Source organism: Typopeltis vanoorti, chromosome 2 (assembly GCF_054136105.1).
Source record: "Typopeltis vanoorti isolate ZY-2024b chromosome 2, IOZ_Tvanoo_1.0, whole genome shotgun sequence".
Taxonomy (NCBI): domain Eukaryota; kingdom Metazoa; phylum Arthropoda; class Arachnida; order Uropygi; family Thelyphonidae; genus Typopeltis; species Typopeltis vanoorti.
In genome coordinates this window covers 110,576,827-110,596,231 of record NC_143550.1, presented here as the reverse complement: position 1 = coordinate 110,596,231, position 19,405 = coordinate 110,576,827, and the positions used below count along the sequence as shown (strand labels likewise).

Genomic DNA, 19,405 nt, shown 5'->3' with positions numbered 1-19,405 from the left:
ACTAACACAATTTTCTACACAAAAAAAGGTCACAAAAATGGACTTGGATTTCCCCAGATGGAAGAACTTAGAAATGCTTAATTATATACTTATATCAACGAGGAAGCATATTATGAAGTTATCTGAAAGAATAGAAAAATAAGAATGCCATGGTGAACACAAGCTAAAGAAGCAGTTCTGGAAAAGAAGAAAGCATACCAAACGTTCCTAGCAATAACTTGAAAAGAATACAGAGAAAAATATAAGAGAGCTAAGCTATGTGTGAAAGTAGTTAAACAAAAGTCATGGGAAGACTTTGGTGAGAATATAGAAGTAAATATCAGGAAGGTGGCAAAATGTTCTAGGGAATATTGAAACAGTTTAGAAATGGAAGAAAGAGTACTGTAAAAGGAATCAAAGATGATAAAGGTGACATTAAAAATGAAGATAAGGATATCCTAGATGTCTGGGTAATTACTTTGATAAACTGTTAAACGAAGCAAGCAGTGACAGAACTGTAGGAAACTTTTCAAGAGAAATGCAAACAGGAGTATATATCAGTACCCAGGGTAGAAAAAGGTCATAAAAAATTTGAAATGTCGAATGGCAGCTGGAGCAGGTGATATTCAACCAGAAATGCTGAAATATTATTATTCGTGACACCTCCAAGGAGTCTGAAGACTCATCACGGGAGGAAATATGAAGATATAAAAGTTTTTCAGTGGCTACGCTGCATAATTCAGAGGGCCTGGTGAGAAGGTCGAATTCTAGATGATTTTAGTAGAGCTCTCATAGTTTTCATCTGGAGGAGGAAAAAAAAAAAAAAAAAAGCTGAATGTGAAAATTACAGAGGAATTTCTCTAATAAGAGTTCCAGGTAAGATTTATGCTTGCTTACTTGAAATAAGGCTGAGAAAAATTGTGAAAGAGAAACTGGGAGAAGAACAATCTGGTTCAGGCCAAATAGAAGTTGTCAGGATGAGATTTTCAAAGTATGACAAATAGTTGAGAAATCATGAGAATATGATAAGGATCTGAACTTAAGTTTTGTAGATTTGGAAAAGGCATACGAGGGGGGGTGTACAGGGAAAAACTTTTCAAAATGCTACAGTTGTGGGGAGGAAGCAAATAAAACATTATGCAGGGCAATACACAGTCTACATTTCAGTTGCAAACCAGCAATTCTGGTAGATAGGCTTATACATTGATTACTCTTATACGAGGGTCGTCTGAAAAGTTCTCAGCCTAACAGTGAAAAAACATTTATAATTTCAAATTTATTTTTATTTTTCAACAAAATCCCCCTTAAGACTAATACATTTATTCCAGCGATGATCCAGTGCCATTATCCCATCCCTCTACAGCTGCAATCACCTCTTGATTTGAAAAATGCTGACCAGTGAAGAAGAGACAGAAGTCAGAGAGAGAACCAAATCTGGGGAATAGGGATGTTCCGACAATACATAGTGCAGATCGCTTAATTTTCCAATTGCCAAAACACCTTCGTGAGCAGGTGCATTGTCCTGATGAAAGATTCTTTTTTCTTCTGCAACTGGGTCTTTTCCCACGATTTTCTTCGTCTAGTCTGGTTAAAAGATCGGAATAATATTCCCCAGTAATTGTTTTACCCTTTTCAATATAATTCATAAACAAAATGCCTTTAGCATCCCAAAACACCAATGTCATGACCTTTTCTCTGATAGAACCGATTTTCTCTTCTTTGGCACTGAACAACCGGCTTCTATCCACTGTTTTGACTGCTGTTTGGATTCTGGTGTGTAATGGTGAATCCAAGTCTCATCCATAGTAATAAATCGATGCACAAAATCAGTTTTATTCTTGTTAAAATGCTCCAAGCACTGTTCAAGAGATTTTCATGCGAGTGCATTTGTGATCTGCTGTGAGCAAACACAGCACCCATCTTGCTCAAAGTTTTTTCATTTGCAATTCTTCATGCAAAATATATCCTACATGTTCTTTTGAAATGCCTATATTCTCAGCAATTTCACGCACTTTGACTAATCAGTCATCCAATACCATATCATGCACTTGATCAATGATTTCTGGTGTTGTTACACTTTTTGGATGTCCTTCGTGTGGATCATCTTCAAGGCTGGTACGGCCATGTTTAAACTCAGCAGCCCATGTCTTAATTGTCGAAAATGAAGGAGAAGAGTGCCCATAAACCTTTATGAACTTCAAATGAATTTCTTTAGGCATTAAACCTTCTTTTACAAAGAATTTTATAACCGCACAACACTCAATTTTATCCATTCCAAGGGATACAGACAATGCTTTTGCTTCAGACAGCTGTATAAAACAAACTACTTGATAGAATGACTTGCAATTTTGCATGGATGCTTATAACAGATGTACCAACTTAGCAAATAAAAAATCGTACTGATAGTGTTGCCATCTATGGTTGAGGCCGAGAACTTTTCAGACCACCCTCATACTATAATTTTTTTTGGAAATAACTACATATACTAAAATATTAATTATAAAAACTTTAATTAATATTTTGTATATTCTGAAATGCTACATTGTTTTTGTGATCCTTGAGGATGACAATGATAGGTACATGTAGGCACTAACACTGGACAAATGAGGCTAAAGAAAAGCAAACTAAAGTCAGGCTGAAGATCTTAGGATGTATGCTTCCCAAATTTGGGGGCAGTCTCGTGCACCCAAATTTGTTGAAGTTTGGAAAGTTTTTCAGAGCTGAGGAAGATTCAAGGAATAGCCTTTCATACTTGCATTTGCTGTGATGTAATAGCCAAAAATCCTAATTAATTAGGATTTTTGGCTATTACACCACAGTTTTTCAGTTTTTCAATTTTTCAGACATGCCCCAGATATATGGAATGGTGATAGAACTACTACTACTCTGGTGAAGAGGGGGGAGGGGTATTACTTGGTTTTAATATTTTTTGAGGGTTGCAGAAATTGGCTAAGAAAGTGTTGAGAATATGGTCAAGTTCAGTAGTTAGGGAATTTATCAGAACTGATTAATTTTGCCCTGTTATATACGGTTTTTATAATCCCATACTGTTGGGAGGAGAGGGAGTTTGACTGAATGTATCTACCTGTATGTGTAGGTTTTCTGTAAATGGAGATACTGTGATTATACGCCAGCTTGATGGATCCTTGGCATTCTCCGTTTACAGTAAACCTACACATACAGGCAGATACATTCACCAGCAGTCACACACTCCCTCTAACAAAAATATGGGATTATAAAAACCCTACATAACAAGCCATAATTAATCAGTTCTGATACCAGTGCCCTAACTACTGAACTTGACTATATCCTCAACACTTTCTTAGCCTATGGCTATAACACCCCCACCCCCAAAGAAATTAAAACCCTGTAATCACAACACCCCCCCTCCTCTTCAAAGCAGGATTACTCAAGATCTCTCACCATTACATATATCCAGGGCAGGCACATTTAAAAAATTGACAAAAATCCTAAGGAAACACAACCTTACAATCACTTGAAGACCACATAAAAAATTGACATCTCTTATCCCCTCCACGAAAGACCAACCACATTCCCTAAACCTACCAGGAGTAAACCATGCCCCCTTGCAGTTGCAAACTGCCCTACTATGGCCAAACAGGCTCGACAGCCAATATCAGAATTTCTCAACAACACAAGGGCTGCATCCAGTTCCACCAATACAGCCACTTCAGAATTTGTCAACCATGCTTTGGACACCCACCAGAGGATACAATGGAAGAACTCTATTGCACCACAGGAAATATAAATATGAAAGGCTATTCTTCAAATCTGCTGCAGCCCTGAAAAACTTTCCAAACCTCAACAAATTTGGGTGCATGAGACTGCCCCAAATTTGGGAAGCATAAATCCTAAGTTCTTCAGCCCAATGGCCAAGACTACCCAATTCAGCCTGCTAGGGGGGGGGGGCACTGTTTACAACTCTAAGCCCGACTTCGGTTGCCTTTCTTAGCCTTGTATGCCCAATGTTAGTATCTATGAGCACATATTATTTTCGTGAGCCCTGATGGCAATGTAACATTGCTGAAATATGGGAAATTATTAAAGTTTTTATAATTAATATTTTAGCAAACACTGTTATTTCAGCATAAATAAATAGTTGTAAGTCAGCAGTTAGAATTGAAGGAAATACAAGAAGATAGTTTAATGTGAAATTAGTTGTAAGACAAGAATGCATATTATCTCCACTCTTATTTATTATCTATATTGATTACATTATTAAAGAAGGTTGCATTAAACCTGATATTAGAATTGAAGATATCAAACTTCTCATCTCATCTTCCTTTTCCCTCTTTTACATTGCGGTGTCGAGGGTTTATTAATCATCGGACCTCAAGCTGTTCACAGGATAAGGTGGTCAGCCCTACGCCCCGGTATATCCTACCCGGTGTCCGTAGTGTTGAGTTCTCAATATCAAACTTAGATATCAAACTTAGCTCTTTGATTTATGCAGATAATGTTGCATTCCTGAAAACATCTGGTGCAAGTCTCCAGGATTCTCTAACTAAATTGAATAACAGCTGTAACAAATTTGGCATGAAAATCAGCAATAAAAAAAAACTATGAAACTTAGCCAGGAACACAGAAAACTTCAGCTGCATTATGCATGGAGAGCCTATAGAACAAGTATAATATTTCAGCTACTTAGAGATAGTTTTTAGTGAAGGTGGCAAGTGAAATCTAAAAACAGACCACAGAATAAGCAAAGATGATATGGTGAGGAGTCAGCTGAATAAATTTATATGGAATAAGAGAAAAATTAGCCAAAACACCAAATTAGCAGCATACTAGACAGTGTTCAAACCAGTTTTAAGTTATGAATCTGAGAGTTGGGTTAGAAATAAAGCAATCAATTGAAGATTAGAGGCCACAGATATGACAATTCTGAGAAAAATTAGGAGAATGAACAGTTGACATCAATGGCACAATCATATTAAAAATGAAGATATTAGAAAGGAATCTTAAAGAGAATAGGGTGAGGAAAGGTTAGCAAAGCAGGCATTGGATGCCAAAATGACAAGAAAGAGATCCGGTGCTGTCATAATAGCTTGAACATCCCTTGAGAGTACATATCAGGAAATTGATAATTTCTACTTTAAGAATGTGAAGAAATAAAATGATCTGAATGTTAAATTTTAGCAACAGTTCAATATAACTATTGAACTGTTGCTATAACTAGGATTTGTTATTAAAAGCATGCTTAAAACTTATGGTCAGCAAGCAAATGGGTTTCATGTCACCATTATGTATTACCTGTTGTTGCAATGACATCAAATCCGACAAATCCATAGAAGCAGGTAGCAGCACCTTCCATCATCCCAGAAAAACCATAAGGAAGAAATCCCCCTGTTCCATTTCCAGGTGGAACCTGAAGAGATTTAAAACTAAATAAATTAAAAGTTCTTATTTTTAAAGTTACAAGACTTGTTAGAGATCCACTCTTGAGAATTTTTTTGAATTAAGCAGCACAATTAATTATTATTAGAACAAATAATTTCTAAATTCAACAATAATGTTAGAATGGTATGTTTAAATGGCCATAATAAATTTTTTTTCGCCTTTAAAATATTCTCACATCACAGCCAATCAGACAGCTTTTTCTCCTTTGCTTCAGATACCCTGATGGTATTATACAGAGAACAAGATGCATGCAAATACACAACACAACTTTTATGATCAATTGAAGAAATATTAATTTTGACATATATATATATATATATATATATATATATAAACATTATGCAAAATATGGTCAGCAAAATATGTCAGCTGATATCAGGCATTATGTATCTGATATGGTCAACTGCATGTGGAGAACACTGTTCGAATGCCTTCAAAACAAAGGCATGAACAAAATCACAATGACATCAAACAAAGCTTTTACATATAATGCTTCATGCTATTTTCTTACTTGTATCAGGCACTGTAAGTATAGGCGAAATGTATGGCTTTTTTTTTTTTTTTTAATTAAACCATTATCAACTGTGCTGCATGTTTATTAGAATGAAAAACATTGTAGAATAAGAATGCCAGTTTTCAACTGTGTACAAATATATTTTACATACAATCATGACTTCCTCCTTGGGAGGGAGGGGGGAATCATACATCTGAGATTTGTTAACTTATTTGAAAGTATTCTCTCTTTTTTTTTTTTTTTTTTTTTAATGGGCATGTGGATATGACCAGTGTCATACTATGGAGAAGCTACATACACAGCACGCATTCATCTACAGTGTGAAATTTTCCTTGAGATGTCTCAGGAGACATGATTTCGTTATAACTGCTTCAATCCCCCTTTTATAAACATTAAAACTGAGTCAATGGAAAAGTCAAGACATTTCCATTGACTGCCTGCAACTGGCATCAATGAAAGATAACCATAAAATTCAACACACACTCCCACATGAAAAACTTGAGATCTGGGCTAACATTATGATTGACTAACCATTTAATATACTGAGAGCAGCTCACTCGTCAATATTATTACTATTATTATTCAGGTCTCCATGGAGTGAAAAGACTCATCGTGGGAGGTCCTTCCTAAGAACATAAAGTCTGTCAAGACTCATCGAGGGGAGGTCCCCCCCCCCAAGAAACACAAAGTCTATCATACCACTCCTTAAATTCATTGACCGTTCTTGCTCTCACCACTCCATCAGGCAATGCATTCCATGGTTCAACCACCCTCCACGCAAAGAAACCACTCCTCACCCTCTTGCTCACAGTTTCCTTTCATAACTTCCAGGGATGGACTCTTGTCATCACTCCTTCCCACTGTTCAACCAAGCGAAAGAATTCCCCAGTGTCAACCCTGTAACCACCTCTCAACAGTTTAAAAGTCTCAATCATATCACCTCTCCTTCTATCCACCAAACTCTGCAGACCACATTCCCTCAGCCAATCCTCATAACCAAAATTGTACAGTCCTGAAACCATCTTTGTCATCCGTCTTTGTATCCCTTCCACAGTTAATTTATCCCCTTCAAATCCTGGGGTCCAAATCTGAGAACAATAGTCTAAATGTGGTCTGATCAGAGACTTATACAATGGAATGATAACCTTTTCATCTCTGCAGGTCAGTGTCCTTCTCATAATTGCAGCAATCCTCTGTGTTACATTCACCACCTTTGCAATACGTCCCCTAAATTTCAGGTTTCTATCAATCATCAACCCCAGATCTCTTGTCTCCCCTACTTCCTCCAGTATAACTCCTCCCATAGAGTATGCAGCATCGATGTTTCCCATCGGTGTTTCCCAAACCTCAAGACCTTACATTTTGCTGCATTAAACTGACACCCCCATTCATTTGCCCATCTATCTAGCTTATTCAAATCCTCTTGCAGGGCAACCACATCTGCACTATTACTAATAATCCTTCCCAGCTTCGCATCATCCAAACAACTGAATATCCCCTTGAAATCCACTGGCAATGTCATTGATATAAAGGTTAAACAATATAGGTCCTAGTACTGAGCCCTGTGGGACCCCACTTGTAACCTTCTGTCTCCTTGAAACTGCTTCACCATACACAACTCTCTGATACCTATCAGACAGCCAATCCTGAATCCAGTTGACCAATCTGACATCCAGACCCATGTGCTCCAACTTAAATATCAGCTTATCATGTGGCACCCTGTCAAATGCCTTCGCTAAGTCTAAGAAAATTGCAGTATATGCCTTTCCCTCATCTAATGTTCTTGTAACTTTATTATAAAAGGCTAGCATATTGCTAAAACAAGAGCACCCTTTCACAAATCCATGTTGACTCTCACAGATAACATTACCCTCATCTGCCCAATGCTGTATACGGTCCCTCACTACTTTCTCCAAGATCTTAACAACTACTGATGACACACAGACTGGCCTATAATTAGACACTTCCAGTCTGTTACCACCCTTATGCAATGGCACTATCTTACCTTCCTTCCATTCCCTGGGCACCTTTCCCACAGCCAGACTTTCATTGAAAAGCCAGGTTAAAGGCACTGTCAGTTCCCTAGCACATTCTCTCAAAACTCGTGGTGAAATACCATCCAGTCCCAAAGCTTTACTGACATCCAGAGTACTCAGTATCTGAAAATACTCCTCCTATACCTCTAAACCTTGAACCAGTCCTATCCTTCTAGCATTAAAACAGACTCCTCTAGGATGAAATACTCCAATAAAGTGTTCATTGAACAATTCCACTATGCCCTCTGCATCTCCACTATGTCCTCTGCATCAGTCACTCTATTCCCATTTTTATCCCACAATATCATTCTTCCACAGTCATTTCTCCTCCTACTGGCCATATATCTAAAATATTCCCTAGGATTTTCTTTGGATCTTAGGACCAATCTCCTCTCATATTCCAGTTTCGCTTTCCTTACCACACTAGTCACTCTTCTGGCCTGTGTCTTATATTCTTCATGCATCTTCTCTTCACCTGTATCCTTATATCTCTTCCATAGCTTCTTTTTCGCATGCAATTTCTGTTTAATATTGTTTGTCATCCACTTTACTCCAAATCGTGTCCTCTTCTTCACTCGTGGTATAAAACTTACCATTGCTGCTAACAAATATTCTTTCACAATTTCCCACGCACTAATGATATCCTGGCCTTCCAATTCCTCCCTCCATGAAACTTCCCGAAGTTGACGTCTAAGACTATTATAATCACTTGCTTTATAATTCCACTTAAGTTCCCGTCTCTTTGATACTCCTGCATGTCTATTCATTTTCCAAGTCAAAACCATATAGTCACTCTCTCTCTCCAACTGGGGGGAAAGATGTCATCTCAGTTATTATCAACTCTTCTGATGCTATAACCAAATCCAAAACTCTTGAACCTCTTGTTCCCTGTGTTACATGTTGCCTACGACATTTGTCCCTCAAGAATTCTAAAAATTCTATTCCCCTATTGCTACATGCATCTTTCTCTCTCTGATTTATACTACTGTAATTAATATCTCCCATGACAATCATTCTTCTTGCACTTGCCAAACTTAACTGTCTAAACATCTCCTGGTCACCATCCTCTGCGCTCCTGGGTCTGTAGCAACACCCCACTAAATATCCTGTCTTGCCTACCTCTACCTAACACCATATGCTCTCAAAATCATTTGTCTCACTTCCTTCCAAAGCCTCCACTCTTAGAGGACATAGATCGTCACTTATCATAAGCAGTACCCCACCACCACGCTTTCCCCTCCTATCCCGATGAAAAATGCTGTACCCAGCGACTTCTATTCCTGTTATTATATCCCCTTCTGTCAACCATGTCTCAGTGATCCCAATAACATTTGGCCAGGCTGATGCTATCTGCGCCACCAATTCCTCTCCCTTATTCCGGATACTCCTGGCATTAGTATAAAGCATATAAATGCCATTGTTTCTATATCCAGCATTATCCCCCTCTAGACTCCACTGGGCTCAGTGTTACCTGATGTCGTCTCCCTTCTCCCAAGTATCCATTCCTACAAGAGGCCACCCCTTCTATCATCCTTCCTGGGACACACTGACTCGTTCAGAACAGCAATCTCTCCAGATGCCTACGTCCTTCCTCATTCAAATGTAAGCGGTCTCTCGCATACAATTCCTCTCTTTCATCAAACGCACTCCAAGCATCCACATATACCAGTCCTCTCTTGTCACACATTCTCGCTATTATGCCATTCAATATTACTGCTCTTCTGCTCAGCTCGTCATTATCATACCTAGGCAGCACGCACACTATTTTTCCTCTCTCTGTCTTCTTCCGTACAGCCTCAAGCAAAAATCTCATATCTCTCGCTGCCCGACTTACATTACCACTCAAGTCATTTGTTCCTACCATCACAATCATCTCATCCATCCTTTCACCTTTCTTAATGGCCATAGCCACCCTTTCTATTGTTCCTCCTGGGAAACACTCCTCACGCATCCTATCTTGAACACCACGGATCATTGAGTCGCCATACATTATACCTCTTACCATTCCCTCTCTCCTCTTCTTTCATTCCCATAGGTCTCTCTCATTCCCTCTCCTCTACTGCTATTCTCTCTTCTAGCATTCCCATACCTCTCTCTCTCTCCTACTGTTTCCATTCTCTCCTCTTCTAGCACTCCCATACATCTCTCTCTCATTCCCTCTCTCCTACTGTTTCCATTTTCTCCACTTCTAGCACTTCCATATCCCTCTCTCATTCAGTCTCTCCTACTGTTTCCATCCTCTCGTCTTCTAGCACCCCCATACCTCTCACTCATTCCCTCTCTTCTACTGTTTCCTTTCTCTCCTCTTCTAACACTCCCAAAATTCTCTCTCTCCCCTACTCTGATTCGGCTTGCATTTATCTCTTCCATTCTCCTAATCTTATCTTTCATACTTCTGCTCTCATTCACAAGACATCCCACCTCCTCTTTCAGCTCATCTATCATGAAGTACACTCATATTCAGAGAAACAATTTAGCACTCAAAAAACGTAGAATATAAGTGACGTAAACTCTAGGATGAACAAAGGCATTTGCAAAAAAAAAAAAAAATGTTGAAGATTGCACTTTTTAAGTTTATATTGAATGATTTTATGGTCATTCAAAGTCATAATCTGCAATAAATTTCTTTTCTCATTATCTTAGAGAAGTTTAATGGTATTCCAATCTGGTGACAAAGCTGGCTAGAATAAAATACTTCATGTCTATAGGCTAATGTGGTTACTTACCATGTTTTAAAACTAATGACCAGTATATTAAAGAGAAACTTCTTAACTTTTTTTTATTCCATTCTACTATTTTACATTCTATAATGTACTTTCTCATGACTAACTAAACAAAACAGATGCCACATGTCGATCTGCCAATACTAGTACTTGCACCTAAGGCCTCCCCAGTTATTCATTTACTCTATTTTCAAATAAAGTAATTAGAAATTCAGGTTCATACCTCAGAATAAAGTACTGTGAAGTATTCACATGATCTGTGTATTCTGCAATACATGGTCATTGATTATACATATTAAAACTGATTACCTCATCTGGTGCCAGATGCCAGTTGTGTATATTAGCCTTGAAAGAACCAACAATGATTGCATAAGCTACAATAAGTAGGTTCAGCACCGTAAAGACGTTGTTGAAACGAGATGATTCCTTGACTCCAATAGCAAGCATCACTGAAAAAATGTGAAAGACCTTTTACAATTATTAAGATAAAACATCTCTGTAAAACTATATTACACAAAATGAGATCAAAGATTTATAAATTATATGAAATTTAACAATAAAATGTATGGCAATACAAATTATATTAAAGTATGAGCAGATATCTATATACTATTCTATATTGTCAATTTGTTTAATGTTATTGATTCACAACACACAAGAATAGTGTTTAGATGAATGGATGAGAGTTGCCAATTTGATATATGGTTAAAATGTGGTGAGGAGCTGATATTTTTTATTAAGCACTCTAGAAATCTTTTCAGATGTGCCCTGAATGTATGGGATGGTAACAGTTTTGCCATTATCTTGTGTATTAGGCAATGAAGAGGATTTTGGGAGAGCATTTAGTATTTTGTCTAATTCTTTGGGGGATTATAGTCATTAACTAAAAAATTGTGATGCAAGTAAGTGAGCTCAGTGATAAGAGCATTGTCATCAGAACAGATGGATCTGGCTCTTCAGTTAGGGATTTTAGGATACCATATTATTGAGTTGGATGATGGTGTGCTGTTTGTGCAGATTTTTTCTAACTGAGCAAAATTTTTGCTGTTATGTAGTACTTGCATACACGTGTCTTTATCTACATGCAAGTACTACATAGCTGTTATGTAGTACTTGCATGCACGTGTCTTTATCTTAAGTTCCCATGAAGATGGCAACGTGACGTTGCTGAAATATCGGAAAGTATATATTAAAGTTGATTTAATTTATATTTCTAGTGTACGCTGTCAATTCCTTAAGTATTTAGTTATCATGTCCAATTCTAATATCAGGCCTAATGCCACTTCCTTTCACAATGTGATCTATATAAATGAGAATAAGAGTGAGACAATATGCATCCATCTCTTACCCTTGATTTTACATCCAATCATTTTCCTGTATTTCCTTCAATTCTACCTGCCAAATGACAGCTTGTATTATTCTGTATAATGTTCCATCTACCCCATACAACTGTAGTGTTCTGAAAAGCTTTTCTCTGGGCACCTTATCATATACCTTTTCTAGATCTACAAAACTGAAGTACAGATCCTTGTCATATTCTCATGATTTCTCAACTATTTGTCTTAAAGTGAAAATCTGATCTTGACAACCTCTATTTGGTCTGAATGCAGCTTGTTCTTCTTCAAGTTTCTCTTCCACAATCTTTCTTAACCTTTTTTTCAAGTATGCTTACATGAATCTTATCTGGAATACTTAGCAAAGAAATTCCTCTATAATTCTCACATTCAGCTTTATTACCTTTTTTATAGATGGGTACTATGAGAGCTCTACTGCAATCATTGGGAATTTGATCTTCTGTCCAATTAATATACTAACAATTAGCAATTAGAAATAAGGAAGTTATTATTCTTCTTTATAAGATCTTGATATGCCCACATCTGGACTACTGTGCTCAAGTCTGGTCCCCTGGGTTTCTTGGGGGATGAGGAAGTAGTGAAAAGCTTTCAGAGGCAAGTGACCAAGATGGTGAGTAGCCTGTGGAATGTTCCCTATGAGGATTGAAGGTGTGTGGATTGCAGAATTTGGTTGATAGGAGAAAAAGAGGAGATATGACAGAAACATTTAAGTTGCTTATAGGGTTTTATACGATAGATGCAGGGGAAATGTTTCAGCACTTGGTTGAAGGAAACAGAACAAGGGGGTCATCCCTGGAATTTGAATAAAGGTGTGGTTAGTAGGAGTGTGAGGACTAGATTTCTTGCTTGGAAAGTTGTGAATGAATGGAATGAGTTGCCAGAGTCAGTTGTTAGTGCTTTGGCTTTTAATAGGGTCAAGGAGAAGTATGATAGATTGGGTCTCCATTAATGCATCTTCAGATTCCATGGAAGTGCCCATATAATAATAATACTTAAGTAGTCCTGGTCAAATATCATCTACTCCGGCTGCCTTTCCACATTTCAAGTTTTGGACGGCTCTTTCTTCCTCAAGCATTGATATGCTCCTCTTGAAAATTTTTTTGTAGTAGAAAATTGTTTTGATTCATTTAAGAGTCGTCATCATCATCATCATCAAATTCTTGCCATGTACCCTCAAGGGGTGTACAGGATATGATAGTACTACATGAAAAAAATTACATCATTATTAATTTCCTATCTACAATTTTCCTCCAAATCAGTCTGTTACTTGTCAAGACTACAACCTTATCAGATCTTATATTTCTATCGTCTAAGGCACTTTGTACTGTATCAATCCACCTATATCTTGGTCTTCCTCTGGGTCGTTTTGCTGCCAACCTGGCAGAGAACACTTGTTTTGCTAATCTTTCCTCGCCCATTCTGTTTAAGTGACCATACCACCTGAGATTAGCTCTGCTAATGCATTCCTGGATGCTGACAATGTCAAGTTGTTTATTAATATCCTCGTTTTTAATATGATATTGCCATTCATGCCATCTGTTCACGCCTATAATCTTTCTCAGTACTCTCATATCTGTAGTCTCTAGTCTTTGGTCAAGTGTTTTACTTCTGACCCAGCTCTCAGATCCATAAGTTAAAACTGGTTTGAACACTGTCTTGAATACAGCTAATTTAGTGTTCCGACTAATTTCTCTCTTATTCCATATGAATTTATTCAATTGACTTCCCAATATACCAGCTTTGCTGATTCTGTTGTCTATTTCTATATTTAATTTACCATCTTCAGTAAAAATTGCGCCTAAGTAGCTGAAATGTTTTACTTGTTCCACAGGTTCTCCATTCACAACACAGTTGACATTTTCAATGATTCTGCCTATTTTCATTGTCTTTGTCTTTTTACTGCTGACCTTCATACCATATCTATTACAACAGCTATTCAATTTAGTCAGAGAATCTTGCAGACTTGTAGAAGATTTATTTAGAAGTATAACATCATCTGCATAAAGCAAAGAGCTGATATTAACATCTCCAATTTTGATATCATGTTTAATACCACTTTCCTTCATAATGTGATCCATATAGATAATGAATAACAGAGGGGATAATGTACATCCTTGTCTCACACCAGATTTAACATTAAATCATCTTCCCGTACTTCCTTCAATTCTAACTGCTGACTTACAACTCAAATAAAGACTAAGTATTGTTTGATATAATGCCCCATTGACACCATATAACTGCAGCGTATTGAATAGTTTCTCTTGGCACGTTGTCATATGCCTTTTCCAACTCGACAAAACTTAAATACAGATCTTTGTTTTATTCCCATGCTTTCTCGACTACTTGTCGTAAAGTGAAGATCTGATCCTTACAGCCTCTATTTGGCCTGAATCCAGCTTATTCTTCACCAAGCTTTTCTTCCACAATTCTTCTCAACCGTTTCTCAAGTATACTTGCATAGATCTTGCCGGGAACACTCAGTAGGGAAATACCTCTGTAATTCTCACATTCAGTTTTAGTTCCCTTTTTATATATGGGTACTATGAGAGCTCTACTCCAATCATCGGAAATTCGTCCAACTGTCCAGGCCTTCTGAACTATGCAGTGCAGCCACTGTAAGACTCTTATACCACCATACTTCAGCATTTCTGGTCAAATATCATCTACTCCTGCTGCCTTTCCACATTTCAAGCCTTTGATGGTTTTTTCTACTTCAAGTATGGATATGTATTCCTGACTGCATGCCTGGTCAGTGTTTTTTACCACTATACTGTCATCACTGCTCGTTTCATTTAGAAGTTTTTCAAAGTAATTACTCCATACTTCAAGGATATCTTTTTCTCCTGTTTTCATGTCACCTTTATCATCTCTAACTCCTTTTATAGCACTCTTTCCTCCATTCCTAAGCTTCTTCAACAACCTCCAGAATATTTTGCCACCTTCTTGATATTTATTTTCTATATTCTTGCCAAAGTCCTCCCATGACTTTTGTTTAGCTAGTTTTACACAGTGTTTAGCATTCTTGCATTTGTCTCTATATTCTCTAAGAGCACAAGCTGACTTATTTGACAGGAACTTTTGATATGCTTTTTTCTTTTCCTTCACTGCCTCTTTAACTTCCTGTGTCCACCAGGGAGTTCTGATTTTTTTCTCCTTACAGACAACCTCACCACATGCCTCTCTGGCAGAATCGATCAATGTTTTCTTCAAAGTTTGCCACTGACTCTCCAAGGTTTGATTCCTGTTATCAAACATTTTCATTTTTTCTTCAATAATCTTTGTGTATTTTAGTCTACAGTTCACATCTGAGAGCTGCTCAACTTTTATTCGCTTTAAAACTTTCTTAGATATTATTCTTTTCAATATGAAATTCAATTTTATCTTGCTCAAGACTAGATAGTGATCACTTCCAATTTCAAATCCTCTGTACACTCTGGTGTCCTGCACCAGGGAGAAAACATCACTATCAACAATAACATAGTCAATGAGACTTTTCTTATTCCTAGCCTCTTCTCTCCATGTGAATTTGTGCACATTTTTATGTTGGAACATGGTGTTAGTAATAACCAGTCCATGTCCTGAGCAGAAATCCAACAGATATTTGCCATTATTATTAGCTTTGCTCTTTTCTCCAATTTTTTTCCCAAAATATTTTTGTATGTCTCACAATCATTTCCTATTCTGCTATTTAGATCCCCAACAAGGACCAACTTTTCATTTTTCATTGTGTCAGTTGCTTTTTCTAAAGCTTCAAAAAATTCCTCCACTTCTACCTTAGTAGAATCTTCTGTGGGACCATAGGCACAAATAAGTCTCATTGTCCAGTTCCCCATTCTCATATTTGCCCACATTACTCTACTTGAGACTGACTGTCATTCAAGAAGATTAGCCTCGTATTTTGTGTTGAATACTATGACTACTCCTACTTTTCCTGGATTGTCATTGCCTGAATATAACATTTTGTATTTATTGCTCAGAAAGATCTCACCAGTTTTGGTCTCTTTTGTTTCAGTCACCCCTATTATGTCAATCTGGTACTTATCTAATTCTTCAGCTAGCTCCATTTCTTTGCCATTCAGGCTTCTTACGTTGATAGTACCGATCTTTAACTCTGGTGATGTTGAGTTGGGGTTTGTTTTCAGATTTGTTCCAGTAGCTGACTTTTCGCTGTTCGCCCTGGTTCCCTGGCGAAAACAACGGGGGCCTTTTTTAACCGGGCGACGCCCCAGCCGGCATGAAATTTTGTCATGTTGTACCATCATTTTTTATTTTGGTTTAACCAATAAGAATACAATTTGGTCGGCTAAATCCCAAATTGCCAGCCCATCCTCGTTCGTTCAGTATCAAAGTAGATACCCAACAGGGTGCACCACGAGAAGGTGAGGATTGGACATTAGGTCAGAAGCCCTGGTCGATTCTCCGCATTCCTTTAAAGGCTATGTGGAGGTCTCCTGTCAGTTATACAGCTTTGACCCCTAAGCACCCCTGTACCGTAAATATGGATGGATAATTCAAATATGTCTGATGGGGGGTGTAACTTTAACATTCAAGGATCTCAATAGCATACTGGTAAATAGTGAAGTAATATTAAAGCCAATCATTATGTCTGATCTTTTTAATATGGTCTTTTAATATACTTTTTTCAGGTGAACAATTTTTTTTTTTTTTTTTTACAAAAGAGTAAGAATTACCTGGAGTGGAGGAGGTAGTAATTTGGCCAAATGTTTAGCAAATTTGTATGTAAAACTGTTTCTTCTATCCACAGTTGGGCATAGGGTGTCTCTTCTTTGTGAAATTTTGGTGCTGCATATATTCTGAGTGTTTTTACATGAAAAGGGTTGAGTTTATTTAGTTTCTTTAGGCCAGGAAGTGACTTTCTTCGGTAATGAAGTTTACAAATTACTGAAGAAAGTCTATTTCCATTGTTTATCATATGGATACTACAGTGTCTGTGGCAGCCACACAGCACCTCATACACATGCAGGTGTGTGTGTGCGAGTGCGTGATGAGGTAGGGGCTGAGAAAGTACCTGTATGTACTTTCTCAACATTTCACTTAGCTACAGCACTTCTTCAATCTGATAAAGGCAGAGACAGGAAGGTGATGTTGAGATAGAATATGACAATAAACACCATACAATAAATCCTTTTCTTCATAACTACATGGTGGTCAGCATTCATTATTAAAAATTATGGAAACAACTACTGTGTTGTAGTAAAACTTCAATTTAATATAAACCAAAATAATCATACAACATCTCGACCTTCACATTAAGATTATCATGTGGAGCGTGTGCGTGCACACACACAAAGAAACAAGCTACATTACAATCTACATGGTATGTAGATCAAGTTATATTAATTTGATCAACTGTTAAAATTACTGGCTTGACTTCTGGTGGAGAAAAAAAAAACTTACATCAAAACTAGATACCTGTTGTTGTTATTATTACATATTTGGTTATAAATCATTAAGAAATATATTAAGCTAGAGAGCAACATGCTCTCAGATAATTACTCATATAACTACACAATAAATTAGATCAAAATAACATGGATGGTGGCCAATAAGAGCTGAAATTATTGCTTAGAGTCCTAAAGTAAGGGTTTACTGGAAAACTTGAACTTAAGTGGGTTGAAAGTGTGCCATCCAAATTCTTGGAAGTTTTATGCCACTATTATGAAGTGTTGCATGTTCTTTATATATAGGAGGGGAAGACACAATGCTTCATAAACAATTAAAAACATAATGCTCAGCAAAGATGATTTATTAGTCAGTTTCTGCTCTTTTCACAAATGTCCCAATCAGTGACACAATTCTTCTCTTACAGAACAAATTTCCGCCTGATATTATGGCTCTCTTTGCCCATGTACTATGTTCCTGTTACTTTGTGCAGCAAAATAATTTTTATCTACAAAAAGACAGTATGGCAATGGGCTCACCACTATCCCCCACCCCCAAATGCTAATTTTTATATGTACGCTTTTCAGCAACATGCACTAGATTCCTTTACTTTAAAAGCTACAGTGTGACTTAGATACGTTGACTATATTTTCTTTATCTGTCTACACAGCCACCAATTTTAAACACCTTCCTCATCCATCCGAACAAACAACATGAGCGCATACATTTTACTATTGAAATTGTAAATCAGAATTCATTTCCTTTCCAGGAGACACTGGTCACACATCTTCCCTCAGGCACTCTATCCTTCACTGTCTACTGCAAGCCAACACATACCAGCCAATATATACATGCCAACTCTTATCACCACCTTTCACAAAAAACTTGGAGTCATTAACACTCTCAAAAACAGAGCTATAACAATTTGCTCTAATGAACAAGCTCTTAAACAAGAATTTCAAATTATTAGCAATGCATTTATAAATAATGGCTACAGCAAAAATACAATCAATAAAGTTCTTTATAAAACTTCATAAAAAAATGCATCTAATATTGATTACAGTAAAACCATAGCTATCCCATATATTAAAAAGAGTTAGATAAAATTAATAGAATTCTACACCATTATAATCTTAATGCTACTTTTAAAACACCTATAAAAATTGAAATACATATTCAACTCCTCTAAGGATCCTCTTCTCCCATTGGCTCACCTGGAGTATACCATATATTGATGAAACTGGATGTACAATTCCTATCCATAAAAAAGAACACAAACACATTAAATTTAACAATTTCAGTGAAGGTGGCCTCTCAGATCATGCTCTTAACCTCCTACACCAGAAAAATACCTATTCTTTACATCATACAAAAACCTGGTATGAAGCAAATTTAAAGAAGGCTGTGAAATTTTTATCAACCATCCTAATCTTAACAATAATGGTAGCATAAAAATCCCAAGAATTTGGATGGCACACATTCAGCCAACTTAAGTTCAAGTTTTCCAGCAAATCTTACTTTAGGCCTCTAAGCAATAATTTCAGCTCTTATTGGCCACCATCCATATTGTTTTGTTCTAATTTATATGTGTACTTAAGAGTAATTATGTGAAAGCATGTTGCGCTCTAGCTTAATATATCTCTTAATGATTTTTAACCAAATATATAATAATAATAACAACAGGACTCTATAATAAATTTAGTTTAATCATTTATCCAAGTGTGTGCAAACAAAGTTTGTGCCTGAAAGTATCTTCAGGACTGGGGTTAAGTGGTACAACACCGGGCAATTCCTTGCAAAGGTGGAGCAAGCTACCAACACCCCTATCTCAGTATCTCCCATAATGCAAAACACATCTCCTTGCAGATATGTATAATGTTATGCATTAAGGGAAGGGCCACTTGTTTGTTTGCACACACTTGGATAAAGGATTAAACTAAATTTATTATAGTCTGACCAAGTGAAAAATAAACT

The 19,405-nt window shown here is 37.0% G+C and overlaps 1 protein-coding gene across 1 annotated transcript in view; it reads right to left on the bottom strand.

Annotated features, from left to right (window-relative positions):
- The window catches only part of LOC150109335 (high affinity cationic amino acid transporter 1-like), a 123,351-nt gene that overhangs the window by 60,116 nt on the left and 43,830 nt on the right, over window positions 1–19,405 (bottom strand). The window contains exons 6-7 of the mRNA XM_090402136.1: window positions 10,983–11,122; window positions 5,254–5,368 (exon numbers count right to left, since the gene is read on the bottom strand). Coding sequence (XP_090258262.1) covers window positions 5,254–5,368; window positions 10,983–11,122 — 255 coding nt within the window. The remainder of the gene's footprint in view (window positions 1–5,253; window positions 5,369–10,982; window positions 11,123–19,405) is intronic.